We start from the raw sequence: 11,334 nt of genomic DNA on the forward strand, positions 1-11,334 counted from the left end.
TGTCAGCATGGAGAGCAGGCGTTAAATGATGATGATGTATATATATATGGGTGTGTATATATATACATATGTGTGTGTGCATATATATATATATATTTGTGTGCGTATATATATATGTGTGTGTGTGAAAAAAAAAATATATATATATATATATATATATATATATATTTTTTGTCACTTTTAAATATCAGATAATATTTCAATTGTAACATTATTAATTGCAGGTCTTTTCAGAAAATTTCTGAAACTCCCCTTCCTACACCCACCTATAAACACAACAAGTGGATGAATGACAGAGACAGAAGGCAATCATCACGCAGAGGTATGTTTCCCCATCTGAGTCTCCTCCAATGGAAGATTCTGTTTGTTAGCACTTGTGTAGGATGAAAGCATCAATGCTGGTTAGACTCGTAGTATTTGCTTTTACTGCATATCTTGTGTAATAGAATTATCTCCTGCTCTCTCTTGCACTCTTGCTGCCTCCCACTCTCTCTCTCTCTTTCCTTTGCTCTTCCCTCTGGCTGGGTAGCCATGTATCTCCTCTACTACAGCACACCTTTTTTAAACCATCAATATATTAAAAAAAAAAAAAAATACAAAATTTGAGTCAGTAATTTAAGAGGGAAAGATCCGTTGAAGGAATTACAAAGAAAAAGAATTGTTTCCAATTTTGTGTTTCAGAGAAATTAGATATCAAATTTGAAACTGAAGAAGAAAAAAACGATTGGGAAGATGAACAGAAACGTCTTGATCGAGAATGGTATGGCATGGATGAGGGTTATGATGACGAGCACAACCCATTCTCTGGAACTTCCAATGAATACACGAAAAAGAAAGAAGAAGAAATGGAACAGAGGAAGAAGAAAAGAATGTCAGCTCGTCAGAGACAAATCAACAAGGTAAAACATATTAATGTGTTTATCTCTCGAGTCCTGTGAGGCTTTGATGGGTTGGTGCTTAGCTCTGATTTTTAATGCTGTTAGGTAGATGTGAGATATATATGTATATATATATATATATATATATATATATATATATATATATATATATAAAATCTCCTTTGGTTGGACCCCTGTCTGTCAGGGGTAACATTCTCAGAGGATCTTGTATCTATTCCTGAAAAATAATTAAATTGATGTAGTATAGAATATAACTCAGTAATCAAAAGATTGTTGAGAATTTGAACTCATTACTTGTTAACTAAGTAGTTCAATGATCAATTTCAACTTGACTATTTGCTAAAATAGGTCATTTTTTTCTCTAACGTTATTTAGCAAGAGGTCAGCTTTGATCAAAAGTGGTCCAGTGCCTATGACGCTCCCATCTTTTTGTACATTAACAACCACATCTTGATAGACTTATTCCATCAGCCATTTTGACATCAATGCCATAGAATTCTTGAGTGCCTTTAGTGGATCCCACTCTGTTATAAACCTTTAGGAGATCTACTGTGAGCAGCTTGATCAGCTTAAGTCAGCGCTAGAAGAAAAACGACCATATTTGGTTTCAAGACGAAAGGTGTTCTTCCATCGGGATAATGCTCGGCCACATACAGCGAGGATGACATTCCAAAGGCTGGAACAGTTTGAATGAGAAACGATACCCCACCCACCTTATTCACTGGACATTGCCTCATCTGATTATCATTTATTCCGCAGTCTTCAAAATCATTCGGACAGAAAAAATATGAATTCTGTAGACGAGGTCAGAATAGTACTGGAGGAGTATTTTTTGTCATGAACAAGTGAATTTTGAAAGAGGGGCCTTGCAAGTCTACCAGATAGATGGAAGAGCAGTGTAGAAAATGAAGGAGAGTATATTTTAGATTAAGAAAGAACTTTGTTTATCTTAATCTTGAAAAATAAAAGAAATATGAAAAAAACCACATTATTTATGGGATGACCCAATACATATGTAAATATATATGTACAAGCACACATATATATATACACACATACGTACACACACACATATAAGTTTAACCTCAGTAAATATTTCTTTCTCGCAGGATATTGAAATGTGGGAGACAAACCGGATGCTGAGGAGTGGAGTGGTCACCAAAATCGGTTACGATGATGACTTTGAGGAAGACAATGAGGCCCGTGTTCATTTACTAGTGCACAACACAGTGCCACCTTTCCTTGATGGTAGAATTGTATTCACCAAACAACCAGAGCCTGTAATCCCTGTGAAGGTAAGAGTTTATTTTCTTTTTCATTTGTTCTATATTGTTCTTTCTCAGTTGATTGTTTCTGCAGTTATTGGGTTATTACACTCTTTCGCCTGCCTTCTTTAATTGCTTTAATTGCCAACCTGCCAGAAACTGCTCCTGGTTCCAACATAGGATCTAAAGGTTATGTCCATCAAAATTTCAATTTGTTCTAAACACCAGTTTATTAATGACAACTTTTTTGCTTCTTATAAGGGTAAAGACTCAATTTTTCTGTGCTATTCTTACAGCTTTACTGCATTTGAAATTTACTTTCTTGCTTGTATAGTATCACACACACACACACACACGCACACACACACACACACACACACACATAATACATACATACACACACATGTATACAAACACAAATATGGTGTGATGATAATAATAAAATCAGCAGAGTGGTTATGTTTTTACTTTTCTTCCTATTCTAGGACCCCACTTCAGACATGGCTGTAGTGTCCCGCAAAGGCTGTGCAGTTGTAAGATCATACAGAGAACAGAAGGAACGGAAGAAGGCCCAAGTGAAGCACTGGGAACTGGCTGGAACCAAAATTGGTGAAATTATGGGAGTGAAAAAGGAAGATGAAACTGTAAGTGTACAAAGATTATTACTAGTCTCTTTTAGCCCCTTCTATGTGTCTCTCTTTTCTCAGGCTGCTATACTAACTATAAAGTGTAATCCTCTGGAATTTCCTTTACTCCAGTCTTTTACAGGTGTTGGCTTGTAGCCATTCAAACAGAGACAGAAGACAGCATCAATCTTAGAGGACTTGAGAGTGTCATAGATACAGTTCTTTACTTTTGGCTACAATCTGCACAAAAGGATGATGAATTAAATTTTTTATTAATATCATGGCTGTACTGATTAAGTAGTTCACTTTGTAACTAAATAATTTCATGTCCAATCCCACTGCATGGCACCTGAGACAAGTGTCTTCTGCCATTGACTTAGGTCAACCAAAGCTGTGTAGATGCTTGTTGGATACACACACAAACACACACAAACACACACACACACACACACACACACACACACACACACACACACACACACACACAATGGACTTCCTTCAGTTTCTCTCTACCAAATCCACTCACAAGGCTTTGGTCAGTGTAAGACTATAATAGGGCACACTTATTCAAGGTGTTCTACAGTGGGACTGACCCTGAAACGGTATGGTTAGGAAATGAATTTTTTAGTCTCATAGCATGTTTTGCACTTTTCCATCTATATCTTCATCATCATCATTTAATGTCCGTTGTCTATATTGGCATGAGTTGGATGGTTTGATCAGAGCTGACAAGCTGGGAGCTGCGCTGGACTCCAGTCTGATTTGGTACGGTTTCTATGGCTGGGTGCCCTTCCTAATGGCAACCACTATACAAAGTGTGCTGGATACTTTTATGTGGGACCACGCAGGCGCTTTTACATGTAAGAGATGTTTGACCATCTGTTTGTAGGCTTGTCTCTTGGAGCATCTGCCAATTTTCTAACTATCTCCACATCTATTAGAAATAGAAAAGAAATCTCGTCTCTGACATTTAGGCATTTCATCAGTATAAGATCGTCTTCAAAACTTTTCTCAAAACTTTCTTAAATTAATTAAAAAAAAATTTTTTTACTTTAGGACAAAAATGGAGATGTAGATTATAAAACTGGCCACAAGTTTGCAGAAGTGATGTCTGACCACAATGAAGCTGTTAGCGATTTTGCTAAACGTCGTACCATCTTACAACAGAGACAGTACTTGCCTATTTTTGCTGTGCGAAATGAGGTTTGTGTTTATATATATAAAATCATTTTTATCATTATTTTATCATTTTATTTATATATATTTTATTGAAATAGCCATCTTTGTATCATACATTATGTATATACACCAGCAAATATAATGCTATGGTTTTGTCCCAAAGAAAAAGTCTCTTCATATACTCCTGCATCATGCCTGTCCATGATGTATATATGTTAAGTATGATACATAGATCATCATCATTATCATCATTGTTTAATGTCCGTTTTCCATGCTGGCATGGATTGAACGGTTTGACATAGAGCAGACCAGCTAGGAGCTGTCCAGACTCCAATTGTCTGTTGTGGCATGGTTTCTATTATTGGATGCCCTTCCTAACACCAACCACTTTACAGAGCATACTGGATGCCTTTTACATGCCGCCGGCATAGATGTGTTTACACAGCACCAGCATGGGTGCTTTTTATGTGGTACCAGCATCTAAAAGGTTTAATTTAATGCTGTTTTGATTGTGTACACTGAGTTTCTATTTAGCTTGGCAAGCTTTCCACAATATCAGTAAATGTATTATTCACTGTTTCCCATATATCAGAGGGGACAGATTTCATGTAGCCATGTAACTGGTGAGTGTACATTATTGAAAAAATTCACAAAAATTTGCCATTTCTGGCATTCTTGAGGGTTACTGCTAGGATGTGTTTGTCTCACTCCAATATATATTGCATTTATCAGAGTAATAAGGTGTTTCAATAGAACATCTTTACCCTCGGGAATTACTGGGTACACCATCTAGTATATGTATATATATATATATATATATATATATATATATATATATGTACTTGTGTTTGTCTCTCACTACTTGACAACCAGTGTTGGTTGGCTTATGTTCCTGTAACTTTGTAATTCAGCAAAAAGAGACTGACAGAATAAGTACCAAACCTGAAATCTGTATTGGACAATTAATTTGATCTATGAAACCCTTCAAGGCAGTACACCAGCATGGTCACCATCCACTGACTGAAACAAAACAAAGGAATAAAAGAATAATTATTGACCTCAATTCTCTCTAGGGGATATCTTTGGTTTCAAGATGACAGTTAGATGCAGTTTGCTATCAGTGTGATATAGTTATCCTATTTATGTGATATAGTTATCCTATTTATGTGATATAGTTATCATGTTTATTAACCATTTAGTATTTAAACTGACCATATTCAGTCCAAATATTCTATCCGTTTCATGTTCAAACTGGCCAGATCTGGCCTCTCACACCTACCTTACAATATCATTCTAAAAATTAACAGCTTCCTCATCAAAATCTCAAGGCTACAAGATAATGCATGATTAATTAAAAACCTGTGAATAAATAAGCATTACTGTTGACAGAATAATCTGAATGCTAAATGTTTTTTATATTACATACCTTTTGCTTGTATTGAGCTTTTTTTTTGTTATTGTTTTGTAGCTGTTGAACATCGTCCGAGACAACAGTGTGGTGATTATTGTTGGAGAGACAGGCTCAGGGAAAACTACACAGTTGACTCAGGTGAGTTACCTTTATGGAAAGATGCCATCATCAATAAACATCCATTTTTCCATACTTGCATGGGTCAACCAGAATACATAGAGACGGATTTTCTATGACTGAATGCCCTTTCTATCATCAACCCTCACCTGTTTCCAAGCAAGATAATATCTCTCCATGGCCAAGCATGTTCTTGCAGAATATTGTCAATGAATGACACTGCTTGTATGGTAATGACACTCATTTACAACTGTCATTTAATGTCAGGACAAAGAAACACAAACATACACATTCACACACATATATATGCTTACGTACGTATGTATGTAAACATGTAATACATGTAAAGATGTAAACCACTTAAAAATGTAAACATGTAAAACTAAGTGAATAGAATAATATTGCAAAATTCCAGTTTCTTTTGGGTACCCCCTTGTATATATGTATGCATGCATGTATATATGTATGTACATAACGTACGTACATACATACAAAAGAAACTGGAATTTTGCAATATTTTATTTGATTCACTTAGTTTTACATGTTTACACTTTTATCACCTTCAAAGTATTCTCCATTTGAAGCAATGTATCGGTCCAGATGCTTTTTCCACTGTTCGAAGCAGTCCTGGAACTCTTGCCAAGTGATACCTTTTAACACCTCTGTCGTTTTTTTCTTCACCTCTTCTACATCTGCAAATTCCATAGTTCTAGCTTTCATCACCAGTGATGACCCTTGAAAAAAGGTCTGGATCAACTTCCAGCTGTTCTTTCAGTTCACAACACACATCCAGTTGTGACTACTTTTTGATCTTCCATGAGCAAGAGAGTCATAAATTTTGCTGCAGCTCTTTTCCCAGTCTTCCTCCCAAGTCCTGTGTGCTTCAGTCACAGGACCATCACCTGCTATTTGACTCTTTACCGGGGCTCTTGATGAGCGCTATCACCTTGGACCAGAGAGGACTTGGGACAGCAATGACTGAGGAGGAGCATCTTCACTTTCTTTATAACTCTTGAATTCTCAAACTGGAGCTTCACTGGATGAAGTTTAATATCTTACCCAGGACGTAAAATAGTTGTGACAAATCTCAACAACAGGTGTTAAAATTTGGCATTTGAATCTTAGACCAATATTGGATTTAACTAATCTTTGACCCTGCACATCTTTTATATATGTTGCTGATGTAATTGACTAACCCCCTTCCTTCAATTGCTGGCATTGAGCCAAAATTAGAAAGAATTGTTTTAATGTACTCTTTATTTTTTATTTTATAGCAATGTTTTTTTTTCTTTCATGTTATTACCAGTATCTTCATGAAGATGGCTATACCAACTATGGCATGGTCGGCTGTACACAGCCGCGTCGAGTCGCTGCCATGTCTGTTGCCAAACGTGTTTCTGAAGAAATGTCTGTTGAACTTGGTGAACAAGTTGGGTATGCTATTCGATTTGAAGATTGTACTTCTGAGGTAAGATCTGTCGACAATTTTTCCAGGCATATCTTTTAAAAGAAGACAAACCAGACTTCTTTCAACCCACATTTAACCCCATTTTTGTACTTAAATGCAAATTAGGCCAATATTTTGTTAAAGTGTTGTTAAATTGGTTGTAGGTACTATTTTTCATTTTATCAATTTTGGAAGGATAGAAGACAAGCTGCCTTCATAAGAAATTGAACTGGATTAACCCTTTTGATACCAACCCAGCTGAAACCGCCTCTGTCTTGTTTTCATAAGTTTTGAATGAAAATCTTCCACCAAACCTTAGTCACAATTTATGTTCCTAACACCAGCTTAATGATAACTAAGTTATTTTACTAAATTCTTAGAAACACAGTGCATCTCAAAATAAATACGGTAACAAAAGGGTTAAGACATTTAATTTGGTGCTTTGTAAATGTTTTGCCATCATTATCCTTTTTTACAGTTATTTATTGAAGTAATTATTCAAAAAGCATCCAGTCCACACTCTAAAGTGGTTAATGTTTGGAAGGACATCCAGCTGTAAAACCCTTGCCAAAACTGACCTCGTCTGTGCTTATGCTATGTAAAAAGCACCCAGTACACTCTGCTGGATGGTTGGTATTAGGAAGAGCATCCAGCCATAGAAACCAAGCCAAAACAGACTATAGAACCTGGTGCATCTCTTGGCCTTGCTGGCTCTTGCCAAACTGTCCAACCCATGTCAGTATGGAAAACAGATATCAAATGATGATAATGATGAAGGTGGCAAGCTAACAGAATAGTTAGCACACCAGACAAAACACTTAGTGGCATTTCGTCTGTCTTTATGTTCTGAGTTTGAATTCTGTTAAGCACAGGTGTTGATGTAATCATCTAGTCCCCTCTCCTTGAATTGCACACTTTGTGCCTATAGCAGAAAAGATTGTTGTTGTTATTTATTTATTTATTTATTTATTTATTTTTGTTCTTCAGAATACACTCATAAAATATATGACAGATGGTATTCTGTTGCGAGAGTCTTTGAGAGAATCTGACTTGGATAATTACAGTGCCATCATAATGGATGAAGCTCATGAAAGGTCGCTCAGTACAGATGTTCTCTTTGGTCTGCTACGAGAAGTAAGTACTGTACTTAGTACATGTGGCTGGTGTTGTCTTTAAGACTATATTAAAGATAATGAATGACCTTGTTACTTAAAAACCAGTTTACTTGGTTTAGTTGTATGTAGTAGATTATGTTACTTTTCAGGACCATGCTGCTGTTTATTATTTTTTTAATTTGGTACTTGCTAATTTAAAATTTTAATTTTTAAAATCAAGTATGTCATTGAATATCCTACTAAATTGTTTACGAAGTAAATTACAATAGTTACCAACCTATAGATAATTCTTCTGTGTGTATGCATATATGTACATATATAAATATATCTCTCCAATTTTTCCCTATGGCTGGACAAATTTTTGCAGATAATTTGAAATGAATAGCTCTGCTTGTATGATGGTGACACTTATTTACAACTATTGCTTGATGTCAAGGCTAAGAGACACATACACACATGAGATTTATATATATATATATATATATATATATATAACACACACAGGCACACACACAAATGATGTGCTTCTTTCAGTTTCCACCTACCAAACTCACTCACAAGGCTTTGGGTGGCCTGGGGCTGTTGCAGGAGACACTTGCCCATGGTGCCATGCATGGGGACAGAAACTGAAAGGATATGGTTTGGAAGCAAACTTCTCTACCTCACAGTTATATTGCACCTATATGCATGTGTGTGTGTGTGTGTGTGTGCCTGCTTCTGTCTGTCTTTTTGCCATTGTTTTGACATCATGTGCCAACTATTGAAAATGAACTTCTCCATCATACAAATGGTGGTGTTTGCAGTCTCCCTGTGGAAACATTACCTTTGCTTGGAAACAGGTGAGGATTAGTAACAGGAAGGGCATCTGATTTCAGAAACCTCTTCCTCACTCATGCATCTTCATTAGCATCACCATTTTAATATCTATGTCTCCATGCTTTCATGGGTCAGAGGAAATTTGTTGAGGAAGAGCCTTCTATGGCTGGAGGTGTCTAAGAAACCCTAAGTAATTTCTCTTGGTAATTTATTCCCTTGTTTTCATTGTCATGTATAGAAGACAATTCCAATACTTTGTTTAACCCTGTAGATTTCTTTTCTCTCTCACATAATTTAGGTAGTTTCTCGAAGGCAAGATTTGAAGCTGATTGTTACATCAGCCACCATGGATGCATCTAAATTCTCAACTTTCTTTGGAAATGTTCCCATTTTTAAAATTCCTGGCCGAACATTCCCTGTTGATGTGTTGTTCAGTAAAAACCCTGTTGAAGACTATGTTGATTCTGCTGTAAAACAGGCCATGCAGATCCATCTCCAACAAGCAGAAGGTAAGAATCTGTTTGGCAAGAATTCAATTATATTTTACTACTCAACAGCTAATTCTTGAGATCATAAGATATGTTTCCTTTTACCTGAAAAGTTAATGACTGTTATCGTGTCATTAGGTACAAGACTGTTGGCCATGTTCTGAAGCACTCAGTCTATAACTGACTATAACTTCATCAAGCTCTGCTTTATCATCTCCACCTAACTTCCAAATTGCTGGCATTGTGTCTGAATTAGAAATTACTGTTAGGGGAGTAAAGGTGATGACTTCAGCAGTATATTGTAAGGCACCAGTCTAAGTGTCTTTTGGCCTCAGAGTGTGGAAGTGGGTTGGGGGGTTAGAGAAATGACAGCAGATGTGATTGTGGGTTTCAGAAATCTTTTGTCTTTAACTTGTTGCGGTCATTAGACTGTGGCTATTCTGGGGCACCACCTTGAAAAATTTTTCGTCAAATGAATCGATCCCAGGACTTATTTTCTTGTTAAGCTTGGTACTTATTCTGTCAGTCTTTTTTGCTGGACCACTAAGTTACGGGGACGTAATTACATCAACATTACTTGTCAAGTGGTAGAGTAGGGGGACAAACACAAAGACACACGCACACACACATATGATGGGGTTCTTTCAGTTTCTGTCTACCAAATCCATTCACAAGGCTTTGGTTGGCCTGAGGCTATAGCAGAAGACACTTACCCAAGGTACCACACAAAGGAAAGATTAAATGACTTGCTGTATTTGATTATGTGCCTTTAGTCATTTCAGTCTCTTTGGGGTCAATATCAAAAAGCATCAATTTCTTTGTCTCCTCTCAAAACTGTTGAATGTGTGCCTTTATTTATTTATTTCAGGTGATATTTTGGTATTTATGCCTGGTCAGGAAGATATTGAGGTGACGTGTGAATTGATATCAGGTGAGGCTTGTTTGCATTGTTAGTTAGGTCAAAGTGTGTAACGACTTGGCTTCTTTTACTTCAGTCCACACTACCTCACTCCTTCTCCTTCTCTTCTCCCTTCTCTGTTTCTCTTTTGCCTCTGCCTCTCCTCCCTTTCTCCTGCCTCCTCTCTTCCTCTCACACTTCCTCTCTTTGTCCCAACTCCTTTATGAGATTGTTAACATAAGACCCATTTATTAACTAGTGAGTGCTCCTGACCTCATGCAGTAGCTCGATATGCTAGAGATAGTAGGAAAATCTCCTTCAGATGACACTGCTTCTGTCTTCCAGTAAGAAGGTTAAGTTGGAAAATGTAATCCTTGCTATGCTATCATTATTGCCATTTTAACATCTACTTTTCCATGTTTACATAGATTGGATGGAATTCACTGAGGCAGATTTTCTAAAGCCTGATATCATTCCTGTTGCCAACCCTCACCTATTTCCAAGCAAGTTAAGAATTCCTTATGGCCTGACAGTTATGAAGAATATTGGAAAGGAATGACACTGCTTGTATGACAATAACACTTATTTACGACTGTCATATTATATTAGAACAAAGAGACACAATCACAAAGAGACAAAAATCACATACATAAATATATATTGTATATACATATATATCTTCTATATATATAAAAATGAGAATGTGTGTCTGTTTGTCTGTCTGTGTGTGTGAATCCCTAAAACTCGAGAACTACGCAACCAATTTCATTCAAATTTTACAGGTGCCTTACTTAGGGTTCCAGTTGTGTTTTAGTCAAAAAAATTTTTAACTTCTTGCAGAGTTCGAGCCCACGGCAACATAATATCTCCTCCACTATTTAAGTATTATGTGTCAAAAGTGAAACAAAAACACTCATGTCAAATACTTTCACTTTAAAAATGAAACTATTCCACTAACTGAAACAATCACATTTCGATACTGTAATGACAGATACTTTCAGAGAGAGAGAAAGAGAGAGAGAGAGAGATGTATATGTATATATATAGATGTATATGTACACGTATATGTATAG

The 11,334-nt window shown here is 36.4% G+C and overlaps 1 protein-coding gene across 1 annotated transcript in view; it reads left to right on the top strand.

Annotated features, from left to right (window-relative positions):
* Nucleotides 1-11,334, top strand: part of LOC106878466 (pre-mRNA-splicing factor ATP-dependent RNA helicase PRP16) — a 70,456-nt gene that overhangs the window by 8,368 nt on the left and 50,754 nt on the right. The window contains exons 5-14 of the mRNA XM_052974133.1: nucleotides 225-322; nucleotides 682-899; nucleotides 2,009-2,194; nucleotides 2,650-2,808; nucleotides 3,847-3,993; nucleotides 5,438-5,518; nucleotides 6,804-6,965; nucleotides 7,932-8,078; nucleotides 9,174-9,384; nucleotides 10,232-10,294. Coding sequence (XP_052830093.1) covers nucleotides 225-322; nucleotides 682-899; nucleotides 2,009-2,194; nucleotides 2,650-2,808; nucleotides 3,847-3,993; nucleotides 5,438-5,518; nucleotides 6,804-6,965; nucleotides 7,932-8,078; nucleotides 9,174-9,384; nucleotides 10,232-10,294 — 1,472 coding nt within the window. The remainder of the gene's footprint in view (nucleotides 1-224; nucleotides 323-681; nucleotides 900-2,008; nucleotides 2,195-2,649; nucleotides 2,809-3,846; nucleotides 3,994-5,437; nucleotides 5,519-6,803; nucleotides 6,966-7,931; nucleotides 8,079-9,173; nucleotides 9,385-10,231; nucleotides 10,295-11,334) is intronic.

Source organism: Octopus bimaculoides, chromosome 17, assembly GCF_001194135.2.
Source record: "Octopus bimaculoides isolate UCB-OBI-ISO-001 chromosome 17, ASM119413v2, whole genome shotgun sequence".
NCBI lineage: Eukaryota > Metazoa > Mollusca > Cephalopoda > Octopoda > Octopodidae > Octopus > Octopus bimaculoides.